Source organism: Rosa chinensis, chromosome 3 (genome assembly GCF_002994745.2).
Source record: "Rosa chinensis cultivar Old Blush chromosome 3, RchiOBHm-V2, whole genome shotgun sequence".
Taxonomy (NCBI): domain Eukaryota; kingdom Viridiplantae; phylum Streptophyta; class Magnoliopsida; order Rosales; family Rosaceae; genus Rosa; species Rosa chinensis.
This window is the reverse complement of record NC_037090.1, coordinates 39,248,033-39,268,970: the sequence shown is the minus strand read 5'-3', so window position 1 is coordinate 39,268,970 and position 20,938 is coordinate 39,248,033. Positions and strand designations below refer to the sequence as shown.

General features: G+C 36.3%; 1 protein-coding gene across 5 annotated transcripts; it reads right to left on the bottom strand.

Moving 5' to 3' along the window:
• Positions 1-846: 846 nt before the first annotated feature.
• On the bottom strand, positions 847-18,496 carry LOC112193480 (transcription initiation factor TFIID subunit 1). 5 transcript variants are annotated; one of them, XM_040517077.1, is made up of 21 exons: positions 18,168-18,496; positions 17,837-17,973; positions 17,636-17,711; positions 17,443-17,488; positions 15,715-15,969; positions 14,963-15,078; positions 13,662-13,809; positions 12,266-13,367; positions 11,197-11,399; positions 10,817-11,054; positions 9,497-9,833; positions 8,176-8,385; positions 7,969-8,061; positions 6,153-6,353; positions 5,737-5,943; positions 4,095-4,584; positions 3,523-3,731; positions 3,251-3,370; positions 2,782-2,838; positions 1,588-2,706; positions 847-1,443 (listed from the first exon to the last, which is right to left on the bottom strand). In XM_040517077.1, the coding sequence occupies exons 2-21, from the start codon at positions 17,971-17,973 to the stop codon at positions 1,081-1,083; spliced, it is 5,727 nt and encodes a 1,908-aa protein (XP_040373011.1). In that variant the 5' UTR covers positions 18,168-18,496; the 3' UTR covers positions 847-1,080. The 5 variants fall into 5 exon arrangements, with proteins under 5 accessions (XP_040373011.1, XP_024189415.1, XP_024189416.1 ...); XM_024333647.2 differs by having other exon boundaries at positions 17,636-17,698; XM_024333648.2 differs by having other exon boundaries at positions 7,969-8,058; positions 17,636-17,698.
• Between the last annotated feature and the right edge of the window lie 2,442 nt (positions 18,497-20,938).

Below are 20,938 nucleotides of genomic sequence, written 5' to 3'. Positions count from 1 at the left end.
GCTGAAAGGTTTTCTTACCCTATTGATAATCATCAGAGATGATTATCCCCGATGATCATTAATTTCATGGTACTTACTATTAATTTATTAAATTTAAACTCCAAAATTGTAACTAAATGAGTATTTTTAAGCGTTTAATCTCAGCCACTGAATTCAAATTTCATTGACAATAAATGGATATTCTTGGTCACTAAAGTGATCACTGCTCTGATAAGTGATAACCATAGTACCATCTAGAGTCTTCCTGACAACAATCAATTTAATATCTACTGTATATCTCAAATCCCAAATATTTATCAATGGTTATTCCAGAGGATGACTTTGAAGAAAATGTGTTTAATCTTCTTCCCCTAAAACAAAAAAAAAAGAAATTGTAGTAATGAGATTTCTGGCTACACTATTGCAGCGCGGAAGTTCTGACTAGAAGAGCAAATGCTTCTAAAAGCATTAAAGGCAAAATGCTAGTGGAAATAAGACTACTTTTAAATTTCGCATTCATACCCAGAAAACCCAAGTTCTTCCCTCTAACCATTCACCTGTCAATCCAAGTGCTCTTGAACGAAACATCATAAAAGATGTTAAGCACATTGAGCACCGATACCTGTATCATTGCTTTCTTGGTTATAAAAAATGAAATTCATAATATTTGTTGAGCAGAGACGGATCCAAGAGACAAAACTAGGGCGGGCTAAACCAATGCCGCTTCTAAGAATTTTGAGACTGAATTAAATATAGAGGAACTCTGCAAGAAGTAACTAACAGAACACAATGTTGAGTGGTTTTCCATAAGATTAATATCCTACTTCTCCAACTTTTTCTTTTTTTTACTTCATAACAACAAAATAGTTATTCGCAAGGCCAACCAAGGTTGTCTGATGAAGTAAAGACGTAGATCTGCACTGTATAACTGATGCAACTTTGTAACCACTTAAATTGGTTACAAAATATTTCCTACATTGATGCTACATAGCAAGATAATGTCAAGCCGTCTTCTTGATCAGAGCAGAAACGACCAAGAAGCTTCCACAGTTAGAAAGATCTCCCCCACCCCCAAAAAAAAAAAAAAAAATTGTGCGATATTTAGTTATCTACAGATTCAATGCCTGCTTCAGCTTCAGTCAAGCTTTCATCATTCTCAATCAGCATATAGTCACAGATCTCTAAAAGTTGATCTGCAAGGGGAGGGATACCTGGATTACGACCGTCATTATATAAGTGGGCATTGATGGTGATCTGAGCAACGTCATGCCTGAATTGCTCCCGGCTCTTGTACTCCATTTTCCTTACCTTCTCCCTAATTGTTGATAGATCCATGGGGCGCTCTACAAAGTTCAGGTAATCTGGAGCTTCCTTTTTGGACACAGGTTTAAGAAAAAGATACGAAACTTCAATTCGATCTTTGAGGGTTTCTACAATATGCTCCAAGATGTTTGCCAAACCAACCTGTACAGAAATTAAGCAAACAGTTCTTACAATTTTGCAGATTTTAATTAATCTATGAGAATTACTTTGGCAACCATGGGCATGCTACTACAGATTCTGTAGAAATTGCAGTTACTAATATTGCAGATATCAATAGAAACCTACCTCTCCTCCTCTACGACGCTTTGTACTTGGGGCAGATTCTCCACCATACCTTCCCAACTCAACAACTGGCCTCCTTTTGGTGCCTCGATCTCTTTCTGGCATTCTATTATCAAACCTTCTTGTCTGTGAGTCCTCTAAATAGTCCTCTCTTATTGCAGGCCGTTTCTTCGTCTTCTTGTTCCTTGCTTTCTGACGTTCTTCTTCCTCCCTCTCTTGTCTGATGGCTGCTTCATATCGCCTGAGCTCCACTACTCTTTCTTTCTCCTCTATCATCCTCATTTCCTCTTCATAATGCCTTCTGACCCTCTCTTCTCTCAATCTCTCTTCATTTCTTCGTTTTTCCTGCTCCTCCCACAATCTCCTATCATCTCTAGCTTTCTTTTTTGCTGCTTCCTTTGCAAAATTTGTGTTATCCTGCTTCCTGTGCTTTCCAGAACTTGTCAATTCAACAATTCTTTTAGTTTTCCTGTGCTCATCACGAGTGCTCCCATCCTGACTGACTTGATCTAGATCAATAACTTCTTTGGGACGCTTAATTATGATTTTCTTATGCTGTTGCTCTTTATGTGCTTCCATTGATGACTGTTTACCAGTAGAGGGCCTTTCAGATTCCACCAGATCTCTGTCTGTATTTGCTGGTGGTCGTATAACAATGGTTGGCTTCTGTGGTTCAACATGACTCCTAACTATATCAGTCGGAGGCCGTATAACTATAGGGGGTTTTTGTGGTTCAACTGGTACATTTTCAGGTTTTTTTGCCTTGGAAATTATTATTTTATTAACCTTAAGAGTAGACTTCCCAGTTTCAGGATCAGATGTGGCCGGCCGCTCAGAACTCTCAGTCTCTCCAGGAGCCTGTTTATCAGGAACCTTTTCTGTTGACCCATATTTGAATATCACTGGGAGAACCTTTGGGGTTTCAACTTCAGAAGCTTCAACCCTGGCAATTTTAGCTGCACTTTTATTCAGCTTCTTTGCAGTAGTTTTCTGCTGAGACTGATTAGATGAATTCAGGGTAGTGGACTTCCCAGATGCTTTCTCCAGATCTGGAGCTTCCAGGTGTGTTTCGTGATCTTCTCCATACTTGGGGCAGTTCTTGTTTGTCCTCATGTGTCCAAGCTGGCCAATCAAAAGATAAATGACTATTTTACCTTATTTACAGATTATTACCAAATTCTGATCTGAGTTATGTACCTGACCACATGCTCCACAGACAAAACTGTCTCTTGCTGATTTCTTCTCCTTAAACACCTGAATTCAAAGAGCATGTTGAATTAACAATTATTTAAAATAAAAAAAGGTTAAGCGATTACATAACAAATTTAGAAAAATAAGTGGTAGAATATAAATTCCACTTCATTACAGGTTCTTAACATATTTCAACCCCACCCCTCTAAAAAAAATCAAAAAAAAAAAAAAAAATCAACTCAAGCATAATAGATATATGTCTCAAAGACTCGATCTCAAAAACATGTGATGCCAATGACGGGAACTTACCACATAAAACATCTATGTAACACAAATCTATAACAAAACTTTCTCTTTGACCACAAAAAAGAAAAGAAAAACTTGTCTTCAATTACAAAAACGTACAGCAAACAATATTGGAAAAGAAAGGAAAAAATAAGAAGCTAAGAAACCAGCAGTTAAGGGATATGCTTGCCTTGTTGACCCCATCTCCTGATATTTTCAGTTTTTTGTTTGTTAGACCCAAAGGCGCAGCATCATTCTGTTTCATTCCTTTGAGTTTTCCAGTCTTGTTTCTTTTAAGAAGATTTTCCATCTGCAATCAAATTAAGTACATTAATTGCAATTAAAAGAAGAAAGAATATCTTCATCACTGGACATACTGTGCTTTTTGCAAATTGAACAAAAGAGCTGAACTAAAAAAGCAATAAACAAAAAATAAATACGGCCAAAAGGTCTCTTTTTTACCACTTTCGCGTCTCCAATTGGATTCTCTTTTGAAGTATAGGAACCATCAGGTTGTCCTGCATCAATGATTTGCTTTACCCTATCTGCATTCTCAAACCCATAACCTGTTCGGGAGCCTGGACCCAAACGAGCTTCATCCCCCACAACTCTTGTTTTCTTTTTTCTCTTCCTCTCAGTTTCATCATCTGTGTAACAACTATATTGGTCAACTATATATCACAAAGCATATAATGTCATTAGATACCGCCAAAAAAGTTACCAGAGTACAATGACCAATGTATCTGTTGATACATTCACAAAATATAAAGAATAACAGAAAACAAATAGCACATTAAGAGGATTGATGTGAGTTCAAGTTTTTGGCCATTGTCCATTTAACACAACCTACACACGGTATGGCTACCCAAGAGAGACAAAATATCCACAATTGAAAACTTTTAGCACAGCATAAACATGAACAACAGCAAGTGCTAAAGACAACAATTCTACGGGACATACATACAGTGTGGCTACTTAATGCCAAACAAAAGCACTTCATTTGGATTAATCATATTTTGTCTTAGTACGCTTACCATCCATAAGTAACCTGCATAATTCAGCTGCTTCAGCTGCTTCATCTTCATTTTCCTCTTCTGCCTGAGCCAAGGAGGGGCGCCTTCTCATTTTAAGCCCTTTAACACCATCTGCCTTATCATAGTTGGATTCATGTTTACCCCCTAGCCCTTCTTCACATTCTTCTGCATCAAGCAGGTTTTCTAAATCCCCAGCAAAGGAATCTAGGTCACTATTATTTCCTTCAGAATCACTTTCATTTTCATCACCATCTACAGCTGAAAGACTCTGAACTTGTCGTTCCCAAATTTCTTGACACTTCTCACGGTTCTGCTGCTGCAGCTGAAGAAAGGACATACGCTGTCCACGTGCATATTTGCTGATAGTATTTGCATCGACTTTGACCCCAGATGCAGCTTGCTCACTTGATAGCTTACGTATCATTGCAATCCGATGCCATCTAGTCTGCCTCGCAATCAGTTCATCAGAAACGCCAAATTTAAGAAGAACCTGGAAAAAAATAGCTCAGTTTTGTTTACAAGAGTACAGCAAAATTAGAAAAATGGGAACAAAACAACTGTAGATATTGCAGAACATTAGGAGCCTACAATACAATACTATTGTACCAGAATGAAGATAATTTTAAATGCTTCTGAAATATTCAATGCAGGTCAGGGGAGTGACCTATTATTTTAACCTGTTTGACTGTCTAGATAAAGAAATCCAGTTATATACAACCATAGGTTTCATCAATGATTTTGAACTGAGGTAGAAGATCAAAGATGTAGGTTTCATCAACTCATATATGCATGCCTCATGCTTCTTTGTCTATATACATTCAGACTTGATTCTGGAGAAATGTTGAGAAGCCTCTGAAGCTCACCTCATAGCTACCGGAAAATGAAACCTATTCTTAACAATAAACTTTTATGGCCAGAGTTCTGTTTTGGTGACTGACAACTAGAATTGGTACTTATTGATGAACCTGGATTTTATGTCTCGGTTTATCCAATTCTTCTTTTGCATACTTCTAGGAAAATACTCCTATACAAATTCGGTCACCATCTTTTCATTAGGTAGTTTAGTGTATTGATTAGACCTGTTCACAAACTAAACCACTCTTTATAGATGGTGACCGCAAAAATCATCAAGTTAGAGATGATTTAGTCATACAATTGCATCAAACAAGTGAACAATTCGTCATGAGATGTTCCCTTTTAACCAAACCATCTATTTGGTTCATAGAAATGGCTGGGTAAATAATCTCTGAATTTGATTGAATTTCTGTACAGGTAATAAAGGTTTAGAAAATGGAAGGCTCTTATTGTGGAAGACCATATGTATGCAAATATGAGAGTTTAGATCTGAGGTGTCAAATTCATTTGCACTTGAGTTTGGATTGAGTTTGAGAGATGCATAATTAGTACAAGAATAAAGAACAAAACACTATTAACAGAGGAATGTTTGACTGACTAAGATGAACAGAAGGTTGACATTGCAACTTTTATAACTTAATGTTTAACAGACAATCTATACTGCTAACATCATGTGTATTGTGTTGGATCTGTTTCATCCGTCACAAAAACAAAAACAAAAAAACACCAACAACAACATTGACAAGACATTACTCAGAAAGTATGATTTTAAGGCAGATGAGTTCACCTCTCGTGCAGCTTCCATGCTTAATCTGCGTAAATCAGAATCTGTTCCGGTAACAGTGGAACCTCCTCGACCAGCAGCAGATTTCTTCTTCACAACAGCGCTTGACATTGATGCTTTCGGAGTAGCACGAACATAACTAAACCCTAGGCCCCTACCAGATGGATCACCCACACCAGATATTTCCAAACGCTCAATAGTTTCTTTTCCCTGAAAAGGGAACAGTCATATAAATAGATCATTAAAGAAAAGAAAAGGGTCTGATGATTAATAGGATTTTCAGCAATCCCAGAGATATTGCTATGGGAAAATATACCCTGAACCTTACAAACAGAAACAATATGTAAAAGTGCACATCCAAAAAAAAAAGGAGAAAAGAAAATAAATATAAAACTATCATATCCAAGAGATATATTTACCAGTGTACAAGCTACAAAATTGCTACTCAAGTTCCATGGAGTAATCTGTAGTTCCCTTTCAATGTGGGATGCAGCAGCCAGAGTAATTGCTTCATCAGGGAGACGACTCATTGCAGATGATATGGCTGAAGGATGTGTTTCAGTAATTCCTAAATGCTTGAGCCTATAAAGACCAGCTTGCATGCTTTCATAGGCACATACCTAAACCCCAATGATGAAAACAACAAAAAAAGAGGGTATGTAAACATCATAAGTCTTTGCAAATAAATACTATTTAAACTGCTGTGTTCAGACTTAAAGTGTCATGGATAAGCCAAATTAACTATTTCCCTCATTCATCATTACTAACAATAGGCTTGATGACAAATCAATAGTGCCATGCATTCAGAGATTCCAACATCGTGACTGGATCCAGATAAAAAGAAAATAAGTATTTGTCGATTGTTCAAGACAAGACAACAGACACGTAATAAACATGCATGGCAAGTCATAGGATGGACAAAAAACTAACACTATGAAACTCCTCGGTTCATAGCTCTGTTTCTATTGATACCATTAACCCAAAGAAAAAAAAATAGTAAAGTTGGAACAAGTTCTACAACTACTGGTGTGGAAGTCATCCAAATTGCATGTCACAGTTAAAATATTAGTATATGCCTAAAACTGATTTTAGTTACGTGCATTAAAGAAAACAAGATGATTGCATGTAACCCATCATAATCATGAAATAACCCTTCAGTACAGCTGGTTTCCAATCTAGCAAAATAGAAGAAAAACTGTAATCTTCAGAACCGAATTATAACAAAATGCAAAGTTTTCTGTCATCTACAGGAAGAAAAGAAAAAAAAAAGCTTTTATTCATATTCATTTTTCTAATTGTTCATATAAATAATCCATAAAACCAATGAATTTGTCCACTTCTTCTCAGTGTGTGTGTATATTTTACAGCCAAACTAGAGAATTATACTTATAAACATGCAGCTATTAAAGTTGTGAATATGGTAAAATATGGAAGTTATTATTAGCACCCTGTAAAAGACAATCTACACACCCTTTTTGTATTTTATTTAAATTATTCTAGCTTGAATGTATAAATTGTCCATTATACCCTCAACACAAGGAAACTTTACAAAACAATGGGACTGTATTGTCAACAAGTTATATAATGCAGTAAAATTGAAGGAACAGAAAAGTGAAGAGGGTGTTGATAGAATACCCTTTTAATATTCTTAATTCAATTAGTTGGAAAGAGTTCTAATTCAAACTAAAGTCAAATGACATTCCAAAGCCTAAAAGGTGACAGGAAGCAAACTATTTAGTATCTATCACTATGATGCTCCTTTTTCTGTCCCGTACTAGCTTGCTTGAGATTTCAGTTGTAATATTTACCCTTGTTCTCTTATAGAAAGAATTATTTATATTTGTAATCTCATTTCTATTTAAATATAAAAAAGTGATATATATATATACACACACACACAAACACACACGAGTAGAATGATGTGCAGCTAACCAAAATCAAATTGAACACAAAGGGAGAAGTTCCAGCAAAACTATCAAGTAGATTGTTATTGTCATTGTTTCTAGAATAATGCCAAGTGTACCACATTTAAACCACATAATGTGGCAGTTAAACATTGGATACTGCTAAAAAAGACTTTGATGCAAACTAATTCCTAACTGCCACAGTGGTTCATCTTCGTTTCGGTTGGTTTCTTCGGCTGTTGCTGTCTACACTTAGTTATAGCTTGTCCACTCTTCATTAATGAACTGCTTAGTAGAAACAAAAGACAAAAAGCCTTCAAGTACAACTAACCTCTTCTGGCTTCACCATATTCCGTAATTCATCCTCTGAGAAAATCCGGAAATTGCGCTTCTTAACCCAAATCCATCTTCCATTTGATCCCTTCTGAATTGTCACATATCAATTTATGATGCTCAGTAGAACAGAGTTACGGACTTGCAGCTCTAGAGCTCTCAAACTAACATGTGCCATGAAAAAATTTAACAAATAGACAAGTACCTGCAAATTCGCAAGTTCCTTCAGCTTCTTTTTAATAAAGGTATCAGTTAGGTAAGGAAATTGTGAAAGTAACTCTTCTGCACGGATACAAGGAAGAAAATGGCGCTTTTCGGCAGCACGGAACTCACGGCAAATGTAGACTAGAAGCCTGCTAATCATGTAATTTTGAAGATTCTTGGTTCCAGGAGACATTACCTCCATGAGAGGTTCCTGCAAACAACAATTAAATCAGACTGCTCAATTTCCCCTTATAGTTGAGGAAAGGTGATTTCCTAATCAGCGAGATCTACTGAGAATGGTAGTTATTGGCCGTGCACAATTTGGAAATAAACACTATGCAACTCCTTATCCTACTCTGAAAGGAAAAAGAAAACAAAATAATAAAATAAGAAAAATAAAAATTAACCGGCTGATAAATATCACAAAATCTGCATAATATTGTAAGGATATTCTGACCATGCAAATATGAGGATCCTCTGATCAAATCTTTTCAAATACAATGACTACACAGAAACGTATACAAACACAAAGATATAGTGACAGAGAGAAAGGGAGAGGGGGAAATATAGAAAGAACAGTACACAGTGGCGTGCCGCCACTATATATTGTCACTCTGGCTATGACCATTATGCATGTACCTTTGTATCTAATGTGCTCTCCATCTAGAACATCATCAATTTTTCTATTTTTTTATTTTACACTTTGCAAGATAAAAAATCAATCCTTTGGTTCTTCTTAAGTAACAAAATACCAACAACAACAACAACAATAATTGTAAAAGTACAATAAAATTTATAAAATAAAAAAAAAAAACACAGAGATTCCACTTCGTCCATACTCAAAATGGGCATAGTTGATAGTATATTCCTTACGGTACTTGCTAGACTCTTATCAATAGTTGTCCAACTTGGCATTTTACCATGTCACTTCATGAGTGAGCGTGAATTTAGGTTAATAAATTTACCATTTTTTGTTTTTGCGTAAGAACCACAAATTCATCATCTAAGCACGGAAAAACGATAAGCACAAAGATAATACTATTTCTAACTGTGGTTTTAAAATTAAAAGAAAAAAAATTTCTAAGAACATGGTACAACAAACAAACTTCCATACCTACTCAAGAACAGAATAAAAAAACAAAGGGGCTGTAATTTTTAATGCATGAGACTTGTGATAATCACCAACCAACAATTATTGCTTAAATCACTTCTTGATCACCACAAGAAAAGAAGAAAAATAAAAACTGTAAACAAAAGAGAAGGAAATCAAAAGTAAAATATCGAAGGCAGAAGTAAGAAGCGGAGGTTATTGAACAACACACCTGCTGTCCGACTACAGTTAGCCTGTCTATGCGTCTAATTGAAAGCTTTCCCTTTGCAGAGCGAACTAATAGATAATCAGTTGACGGCACCTTATGAGAAAATACAGGTGCTCTGTACATGTTTGTTTCCAGAGATGATTGACGACATCCAGCTTTCGTATCTCCCAGATAAGGTGATTTATCAGCAGGGTTTAGCGAAATCACATGTCCCAAGCTGCTGTTTTCATTCCGCAACGACGAACCAGTTTGATCATCTGGGGCTGATTTGTGATAATAAGTGCATAATCTTGCACCCATACCAACATTGCTCAAAAGTAAAGGTCTTTCCTCACAATACCTAGAAAGATGATAAATCAAATTAGTCTGGTAAGGGCACCACTCTCTACATTTGAAAACATTCTAGCTAGGCATCAACGTAAAAGCATTAAACAAATATATTCTGATAGTTTTTATGCAAGAAGCCCTTTGCTGGGGGGAAAAAAAGTGCTTCTCAAAATAACTAATGAGAGTTTGTATTTAGTGAGAGCAGGATAACACAACCCGAAGCAAAAAGTTGAGATACTTGGCACTAGAAGTTATGATTAAAATCTTATTCTAATTACATAGAATGTAAATTCAAATGACAGGTTGCTTCAAAATATGTTCAATAATATTAGTGTTTTCATATAGTGAAGCAGTTTACAAGGACCCATTGTAGGTGCCCCTAAGAGAAAACAGATATAACATCTAAAGTCTAAACTACGAAAGAGTTGAAGTTCTAAGAAACAACAAAGGAGAACCTTCAAAGCATTCCTACGAGGACTTCAGCCTCACAACAGAAACTCCAATTGTCAAATGTGGGGTCTTTCATAATGCTTTCTTCTTCCTATCACTCTATCAGTGAATCTACTCGTTATCCAGCATCTGCAGCTTCCACAAGGCTTTTTGTTTGTTTTTTCTTTTTGGTTATATTTTTTTTCCTGAGGAAGGTTCCGACAGTTTAAGTATGCCAAACTCGCATTCAAATGCTCCTTCATATAAAACCTCCAACTCAATAGATGTGCTGCAAAAGGTAGCAACTATATGTCTACAGTCCAACGTTGAAAAAAGGTTTTCACCACCAAACAGGAAGCGGGGGAGGGTTTTTCTCAAAACTCCCTATAATGGTGCAATGAAAGACGTTCCGAAAATATTCAGACCGGTCTTTTAAATAAAAAAATTTAATGGCAAGATCCAAAGAGAAGCGTCAGCCAGAACCTCTTATTGTCAAAAATTAATAGCATTGGTTGAAGGATAAGGAAGTAACAATCTCATACAGAGGGCGAGGGTGCAGTGGCTTACTCAACCAGAAAGACATGTCCATCTTTCACGGAAAGGTCAGATTTCTTCTTAAATGCTCCAGGAGGCCGCAAAGATTTATTCTCACCAGGAAGCTTTTGTGCCCTTGGCAACAAACATATTTTTGTACGAACAAGATGAACCAAAGAGTTTGGTTTAACATTTTGAGCAGCAAGTGTTTTATCATCTTCAAGTTCCCTCCCCAAGTAAAACATCTTCACTGTTTCGGATGGCTTAAAGTCTACAAAAACAATTGTAGTGAGTGAGCTTTTATACTTCTCAAAAATATATACTGCAACTATGCGCATTAAAACTACGCATCTATTTCTAAAACATAAAACTAATATGAATGGAATAAACATATCGAAAAGAGAGGTTCCAACCTAGCTTTTTGGAAGCTTTTGCTTTAACACAAGAAACAGTTTCCTCAGCACCTACATGAACCTTACTGCCTTTGCCACCCAAGCTCTTTATAATAATTCTCATTGGTCCTTGAGTGGACAGCTTCCCTTGTTCTTTTACAGCTATTTGAATATCATGGGGATACCACAAAGCTTTTGGTCGATGAAAATTAGCAAGATCCTTGCTGCAAAGGGGGCAAAAAAAAAAAAAAATACCAGCATGTAAGAATAAGTCTAAGAGTAGGATGTGGGTGGCATTGGATGGCAGATTCACAGCACAAATTAAAACTGAGATTGTCATGATGAACTGAATACCCATGCATAAAATAAAACTAACGCGACCTAAATGCAGTCATCAATTCTAAGGCTTTTGTAACTAAATAAATTTTAGAAGGCACTTGGCTTGATTACACTTGAGCAACAAAAGCATCTATGCCAAGGACTTTTCTCCTGCTTTAAAACCTACAATGAATTTAGGCCATTGAAAATGATAAATACCGACTTCTTGGTGTGCAAGATGCTCGAGCCAAGCAGCATCTGTATGTGTGATAACAAGTGCCAGCATAGATGGGCAATATTTACAATACACACAGAGCCACTATTTTCTGTTGGTCAATAAGTTCCTGGGTGGTGACCAACCTTTGAACCAATCTTTTCCTACAATCTACAGATTACTGAGAGGCCATAACCCGATAATGTAAGGGACTCTATCAAAACAAAACAAAATCTCACTATACTAGGAGTTCAAAAAGGAGATGTAAGGCGCCTTTGTTATCGATTATGATAATTCTATTTTGTTAGAGATAAGCTTAATATACATATCTACTTCAGATCTTTTAATCCATTAAATTGGCACTTAATATGCTAAAATCTTCTCATGGAGTATACATATTAAAACATTAGGTTTCTGTTAATCGTTTTAAAATATTGTTACTTCTTGAAAATTGAAATTAAGAAGCGTAAAGAAGTCAACAATACAACATCTACCCGAATAAAGCATGATAAATCAACTAAGCACGCAGCAATATAAAAAAAATAGTATCCATCTTACTTGCTCAACTTCAACTTCATCGTCTGTAGCATCAGTGCAGGTTGTGAGTGATAAATCTTTATGCCTTGAGCAGTGCGTTTTTTAGAATTTGATTTTAGTTGCTGAGAAGTTTTCCTGTTTGAATAGTGTTTGTCATTAGCAACATATCGCCAACCAAATTGACCTCCATGATTTGGCAGCTCCAAAGAGTCCCCATTGCTTGACTTTAAAGGGCGAGTCACAATCATGGCCCCTGAATGAAGCTTAAGATGTTCAGAGTCTTTGTTATCCAAAATCTCAAAAAGCATTTGCTCATCTTCAAGATCAAGGATAAGCTTTGGCTTCCTAATGGGTATATCTGGGTCCCAAATTATTTGATCTAACCAAGATCCTTCCAGTATGTCTCTGTTTTTTGAGCTAAGTTTGCTGAAATGCCTCACAGCATGTCCCTTATGAAGCTTCTCACCAGAATTCTCCACTCTACCATCTGCAAGATCATCCACTTCATATCGAGATTCTAGCCTTAAAAGTTGGGGATGGTATCTGCTTTCTGATAAACTGGGACATGGCGGTCCTGACAGATTTCTTGAGCCGAAAGGCTCCAACAGAGTAGAGTAGCTGTGTAGCGTAAGACCAGGATCCTTCTCATCAAGTTCTTTTTGGGAGTGTGTCTGAATCTTTTGTGACCCAGTATCAGGTTCGGTTTCACTATTAATTGAAGCTTCATCAGGTCCGGAAATTTCACAACTTTCAACAAACTTGTTACTCGTTGCAGGAGAGTTTCCCCAAAGAATTTCCTCTTCCCAGTCGTGCTGATCAAGAGGGTAAAATGTAGAACACAAAGGTGATTTTGTTTCCATAGAAGGCTCCACAATGCTATCCTCTTTCATCGGTTCTGCGAGGAGGCACATGCTCTTTCCTGGCCCATCCCACAAATCCACAGGGGCATCCTCTTTTACAAAGTCAAATTTTGCAATGTCGAAGTCATCATTATTGAATTCTGAGATAGCATGTTTCACTGCACCTGCCTGTTTTAAAGATGGAACTCCGTCACCAGTTCCTTTTAGGAATGCCTCTTCATCGTCTTCAACAATATCAGAGATATCCATCGATTCATACCTATCTGGAAGGATATCCATTTATTAAACACTAAAACTATCGGAAGAAAACAATAGCAGAACAGATGCCCTGTTGTTCAGACTAAAAAAAAAAAAAAAAGATCTTTTTAAAGGAAAATTATGAGCTCTAGAAAAAAAAAAGAAGCCAAAGAAAAATGCTACAGAAAGTCTCCCAGAAAAGAAAAGATGTATAAAAAAATTTAATGATAGCATTCCTTCGACAGAGGAGTTTGAGGCCATCAAAAGATGTAATTTTTCACATGAATTAATTCATGGAGTCAAGCAACAATAAAGAATACCTTTAGCAACAGAGTACCTATGGTCTCTTTTTTCAGCCTTCTTTAAGGGTACATGAATGCCAAAGATTTCTGAAAACCGTAAGATCACCAATCCGTCTTCTATGCATAGAACGGGCAATGGTGTGGAACTTCTGTCTGAAAGTATGTCCTATAGGATCATGAGAGAGAGAGAGAGAGAGAGATGTAAACCTCAATGAAAAGTTACAGAAAAGTGACAGGCACTGTCAGTAACATGATCAGGAATGCATATACCCTCATACAAAGAAAATAATCACACTCATGTGCCCAACGTCTCCGACTACATTTACTATAGCATCTTAAAGAAATTAGAGCAAAAGAATAGCAAAACCCAACAGTACCAAAGCTAGTGCAATGTCATTGCATGACTACTGTAGAGAAGCAATATTATCATTTCCACAGTGTCCCCAACTTGTCCAAAAGCACAAAAAACAGATCTTATTGATTAAATCACAAAAAACATAATCCAACAAATAGGATATAACTTGGTTTTGAGTATTGACTATGAGAAGATACCACAATTTTTATTTTGAGAAAAACAAAAGAAAGAACAACTCAATTTCATCCACCTTCTTAGTCCCCACACTGTCAAATATAAAACACAATTTAGGCACTTAGTTCAGCCTAAGCCAGTCTAAGCTAGTCTAGGCGAGTCTGGGACAGTTCAGGGAAATAGGAAGGTCCAACATAGTCCAGTGTACCAAACGACCACTTAACTTCTCTTCACACATAAACTGTATAAAATTTAGGTGATATATGAAGAGGGTAACACCATAGTCAACCTAGCAGGCTAATAGAGATACTCTCCAAATCCCATTTGCACAACTCTTATATTTTCAGGCTTCGGTAAAATCTTCTTTAAGGAATCAGTTTTAGGTTGTTAGGTTGACTTGGGTGGGGAGGATAGAGACATTACTCAGGAAAACGTTTCTTAATGGTATTCTACCATCAGAAGTATATACAAACTGCGTGCAAATGGTTGGGATTCCACACAAATTTTAGGCTCAAGCCAAAGTCTATGGAATGACATGGCAACGGTTTATTTTGCAAGAATTTTCAGCTTAGAATGCAGTTGTTTCTAGTTTCACTGTACTGTGAAAATGCTGCATCTTTTAATATAGTTGGTATAATTCCAAGTGTAACTGAGTGTGGTATTAAAACTCAGTAGAAGTAATGTCCAGTGCAGACAACCACCTTATATATTTTAACGAATATGTTTCTAATGAAATAAGTACCAAATGCATGAAAAGATGTGCATCTTTCAGATATAATCAGAATCTGACCTGAAGCTCTTCTGCATGATCAACCAAATTTTCAGAATCTAACGAGCCAATTTCACAACCATTCTCCTCAGATGTTTGTCCTTTATGATCCGCTACAATATGCACACCCTCATCACCTGAGCATGTAATGCAAAGTACGTCAAATATCAGAGCAGAAAACGATCCCAAAAAAAAAACAATAAAATAAACCAGGGAGAAACAGGATCATAATCCATATTAATCTCCTTCATATAGGCTCTGTAATGTACAGTTGCTTGTTTAAAAGAGCAAACAACTGCAAACACATTTCTACAAGAAAGAGTTAGTATTAACAAGTGCATATAATACATATGCCTAGATTGCTTATAAGATTCTCACATTTTCCGTACACTTCTCATTTGAATAAAAATTGCACCTAGTAGTGCACACAAAATATTATTTCGATATAATATAAACGAAAAAAATAATAATATATACAAAATCCTGAAAGGCAAGTACCATTTTGTACCACGACATCAGTACTAACAACTATAATTTTCATTACTCATGTTCTTGGAATATCTAGCAGCTTATAAGACATTCACATACTTTCCGCCTGAAAATTTTATTGTATTTCATAATCTATTTTAGCTATAGACCACACTTTAGACATTTTTTCCATGCCATAAATAATCATTAAAATGTTAAACCTATACGTGATCAAGTGACAGATTGATATAAATATGTGATGGAAATGAACAACTAGCAGAAAACTGTATTTAATGCATACATACCAGAGACAGAGATAGACTGAACATCAACATCATTTTCAACCACCTCATGTTCCTCTTCCTGATAACTTTCCTCATCATAATTTTCCTCCTCCTCATCTCCTGCATCACGTAATTTGGCCCATGAAACTTCTGCAGAAAGATATTCCTTTTTGGGCAAGAGATGGTCCTCCTCAGTAGCAGCTTGAATCTCTGGTCCCTCAAATTCCTCATCAATATCAAAATAATTAACTGCATTTTCAGCCTTCTCATCATAATCTGATATAATAAAACATACGAAAGCAGAGTCAGAACATTTGAAATGACAATATTCACAAAACTAAATCTTTATTTCTTACTGCTTCAAGGGAAGGGTTGGACAGCCTTTCCCAAACCCCCAAACATGCAAATAAGGAAAGATTTTCACACAGGAAAAGAACAAAATAGAAAGGTCAATATGCATTATTTTTAACAAATGGTCCTTCCCAACGATGTATCAAATTATCCTCTGGCCCTAGTGATTAATAATCTATTAGGAAAGAAAACTTAGAGAGACAGAGACGGGGTAGCTATGGTCATAAACCAATTAGATGATATCAGTAATTGATCTTCCATCAGTCTCCAAGCAGCCTTTCTGTTCTTTTTGTTGATCATTTTCCTTCGTCCAAATTTTCTTTTCTGAGTTTAATGAGTGAAACGACATTTGTAATTGAATATTCTTATATACAGAGACTATCTTAGTATCCACATTATTGAACTTGCAACAGCATGCCTGCCTCCTTTTTCATAAAATGATACAGAGGCATACATCAGATACCAATTATTTGTAATCCAATTTTTGGCATTTGAAGATGATAGAAGGATATAAATTCCTGCGGGATAATGGATATTTTAGTAACAGGTAATATGATTCTGATCCTAACCGTCCAAACAGCAATCACCCTAACTCCAGATTCCAGAGAGCTAGTGACAAATCTAATGAGAACCCCTCAAATCAATTTCATATGTAATGCCTTTTCAACCCAAATCTTTCTCAGTCCAGGTACGTACGTAAGCATGCTATGAGTGCAACTCAGAAAGTAAAATAAAGTTGCACAGGTATCGTATGGGCATGTGTGCGTGTGCATTAGTAGCTAACTGGAAGAATATATGTTCAAATACGTAACTACAGATTCGTGGGAAGGCTCCTAGCTATTTGGGGACATGGGGTGGGCAATAGTTTGTCATAACAAATGTCTAGATTGCTTCACATATTCCCACCTTTCAATTTAATAGGAGATTTTTCGTGAGATTAGACAAACAAGTTATTGGCTTTCTATTAGTTTAGAGTACCATGCATATAAAGCCAATAATTCTCAACTTCATGGAAAAAGAAGTATGAAAGGCAGGGGGGGTGGTTCATTTTTATGTACTTTAACCAAGCTGTACCGCTGTAATCCCTAGTAGCACAACCAAGAGAAGTCATTTCCACCGAACTATACTCTTTACATTAACTTGCAATCTCTCATATATTAGGTATGGCTGTGTTGGAAATTGTTAGATAGCTAGTAATGTTCACCTGAAGCATCATAGTGCATTACAAGATGGCTTTGTTCTTGAAGTGGTATCACTTGATAGCCACAACTTGAAAAATGGTCTTATATAAAGATAAGGAAATAAATACGAACTAAGTTCAACTGAGGGAGATGGGAGGGAGTATGAAGAAACATCACAAAATTGCATGGGATCACTTTCCCCGGCTTACAACATTACCTTGTTCGACAGCATCAGCTGATTTTCGCTGTGATTTTACTGACAACTATAAATCAAACAAAAAAAAATTGTGTCAGGAAACAAAAAAGAGCCATAGAGAGAAAGCACAGCTAAAGAAATGAGAGTGCCAAGGAATATAAGTGCAGATATCATTACATATAATAAGAAGAAAGGAAAATAGGAAAGAAGATACATCTATATCTGTGAAAGAAGGATCCAGCTTGTCGGCAAGTGCAGCAAGATGTTCCTTCGCATCCTGAAAAACATAACTGTGAATTTAGCATGTAAATTACATTACAAAACTGAAGTCAATAACTAGCAACATAAAGCAACTTGTGAATATCTATTTTGACTGATTGCTGACAAATTTATTAAGATGAAAAGTAAGGTTTACCTCATCAAGATAATCGACATCAAGATGTCCCGAGTCATTGACATTGCCAAACATAAATCCGAGAAGTCGGCCACCCCTACCGGCCTGCTCCTCCTCCTCCTCCTCCTCTTCCTCCTCCTCATAATCTTTCTCCTCATCTGCCAAAACAGTCTCAGAGAGCCGTAAATATTGTTGTTATACAATTAAACCATAGGCAATTGGAGAATTCAAACAGCCAAATTGTGGCGTACCAAGCCAATTGTTCAAAAATAAATAAAGGAGCAGCAGCTTGGAAGAAGAAGATGTCGTTCGCTAAGATTTGAATTGAGAATCAAGAGAAAGGAAAGCATACCTGAAACAGCCATGGCTGGCTGAATGAATCTTCGGTTGTGAAGAAAACTACAATAGATTCCACTCTTCGACTTGTTTCAAGTCAAGAACGATCACTGTTGCATGAAACGAAAAGCCAACGACACAGAAAAGGCCCCGTAAGTACTACTACCATGACCTAGGGCTGGATTCGGCTCAAATCTCCTACCGTAACCGGGACGACCGAGATAGACGGTCGGTATCGGAGAAATAGATACGGGTCGATCTGGGAAGCAATGTTTGAAACGTAGCAAGAGACGAAGAAGAGACAGAGAAGTACAAGTAATAAAAGGTCATCCAAGTCCGCAGAAGCATGTATAATTGTATATTTTTATAGTCTTAATGCCATAATAAATGTACATACTATCTAGTCGTGAAGGCACAAGCTTTGGTTTCAATTTATTTTGAATTAGTTTCTTTTCTCGGTTGGTATACGGTAGATATACGAGATCTTGTACCGTAGCCGAGCCGAAGACTTGTCTCGGTACAGCTTAGCCGAGCCGAAACTTTGGTAGGCCGAGCATTTGGCCGAATACGGTATGGTCCGGTTTGAAAACCGGTAGGTTCGGCCCAGCCGGCCCTAGGAAGGAGGATGAATTTGCGCTCATCAATGCCAGAAGTCAGTGACTTAGGGGGGTGTATTGTATATGGAATTACTGGCACTTTTAAAGAAATCCATGGAATTTAAAAGTCTGGGTGTATTCAATAGAGACTTTTAACAGTCCATAAAAGTCTGGGTGTATTCAATTAGGATTTTAAAAAATCTTTATGAATTCCACCAAAGTCTAGGGGTATTCAATTAGGACTTTTAAAAATGAATAGAAGTTTAGGGGTATTCAAAATATCATTCATACATACGGAATTAGAAAATCATAGAAAATCATGGACTTTGTAGTGTTAAGTATGAATACCAAATTCCAATATTTTTCCAGCCACCAGAGCAAAGATTTTGAGCGTGGAAAAGTCTATCAAAGTTCTTCTCTCTGCGCGTTCAAGGTTGGTCCTCCATCATCTCTCTTTCATGATTTCTTTTTTCTTTTCTCTATTATTTTGTGATATCAACCTCTAATACCTAACATGTTCATTGTTGTTGTTGAATTTGATTTTTTTTTTTTTTTTCAATTGTGATGCTTGGAACCCTAATATTATCATCAACTCCTAAAACAAAGCCAAATAATGTATATGCCTAATGCTTTTACGGTTCGATCATAGTCCTGCATACTATTGCGGTTATTGCTATTGTCGTCACTTGTTTGCTGCGTATGTTTCTTCTTCTTTGTTTTTCTCGCTAGGTTTTCTGTTTCTTTTGTATTTGTTGCTGTCCTATATGGCATGGTTCTCTTTTTTTTGCTACTGCTTTGCCCTTGTGGCTCTTAAGTTCGGGTAGATTAGCCAAACGGTGGGTGGTTTTTTTTTTTTTCCTTCATGCCAGAACTTCTTTTCTATACCTAATAGTGTGTGTGATTTTACCCTGCATTGAGATGGGACTTATGTTGACAATCTCATGTCAACTTTCTTAAAATGATAGTAATGTCAGAGGTGCGATTTGGTTCAAGCTTTGGGTGAATCTATACAGAGTTATTAATTTTCATTCAAATTTTGCTTTAACCCTTCAATTTGAAGCCAATGTTGGCCACCACTAAAGTCGGCAATGGCTGATAAAATTATGTCAGGTTATTTATTTTCTTTTCTAAAATTTTAGTGTTCTTTTTTATGCTTTGAGAATATTATGTGTATGTTGAGCAGAGCTTTAATGGTAGAAATTTTACTTTGGGATTACAGAGTAGTAGGTTGAGTAAATAGGATCACTGAATCTTCAAAGAGTTAATTCAGCTAAGTTTGTAGTCAGCTGAGAGATAGGAATATTGTTCTGGAGTTTTGATTCATGTTGGTTGGGCAAATTGCCATGATGACAGTTGTCTGGTACCTTGATTCAGTTTTGTCATCTTTATGGACCTCAATTTCTTTAGGATTCAGATTCTTTTTATTTTCTCCTTCAAATTCCCATGGAAACAGATCGTGATCAAGTTTTGGGGTTATGAGAGTCTGATTTGTGCAATTTATGAGTACTGTTTATAATCATATTGTATGGCATGCTATAAAAAACAAACAAGTGTGGATCAAAATGTAATTGAATGAATTATGAAACAAAGAAAAATTAATCAAAGAGAAGTTGGCTAGGTAATAATCAATATGAACAATGTATCAAAATTTGCTATTTTTGTCTCTGCACCCAATTGTCTGAGTTGGTTCCTTTTGTATGCTTAATGCATGTTTAAAGAAAAGAAGAAAAAAAAAAAAAAAACCTTGCATACGTTTTGAAGTAATGCTTCTTACCAGAATGATTCCTTATCCCTAGTAGCCAAAATCATTGCTCTTAATATGAATAGATTCAAGCTGATGAAGGATACCAGCAACTCTTCTTTACTTTATTATTTTGTTGTGTCAGAAAGCAATTTAGGAGAGTATGAAAACAGGATATTGGTGCATGTTTATATTGATATACACACCTGATAGTTGTGCGTCTTGATAACAGAAGGGTTGTCATTTGGGGTCTAATATCTTTCTTGTTTCTTTGTGGAGCCATGTACCTTGGACTTCTAATTTTTTTTTTTTCCAGTCTATACTTCCCTTATGTTTATATTGTTCTAAATTATAATGTTTTGATTGATAAAAGTTGCATGTATGATTACTTTTACGCAATCGTATAGATGGGAGATTCACAAGGGAATGGTAAAAGAAAAGATTACAAAA

Coding starts and splice junctions, on each gene's coding strand:
- LOC112193480 (XM_040517077.1), bottom strand. CDS start 17,973: ATGAGGAGAAAGATTATGAGGAGGAGGAAGAGGAGGAGGAGGAGGAGG. Junction 11,400..12,265: donor ATGAAGTTGAAGTTGAGCAA/GTAAGATGGATA, acceptor CCCCCTTTGCAG/CAAGGATCTTGCTAATTTTC. Junction 3,732..4,094: donor ATGCAGGTTACTTATGGATG/GTAAGCGTACTA, acceptor TGTGATATATAG/TTGACCAATATAGTTGTTAC.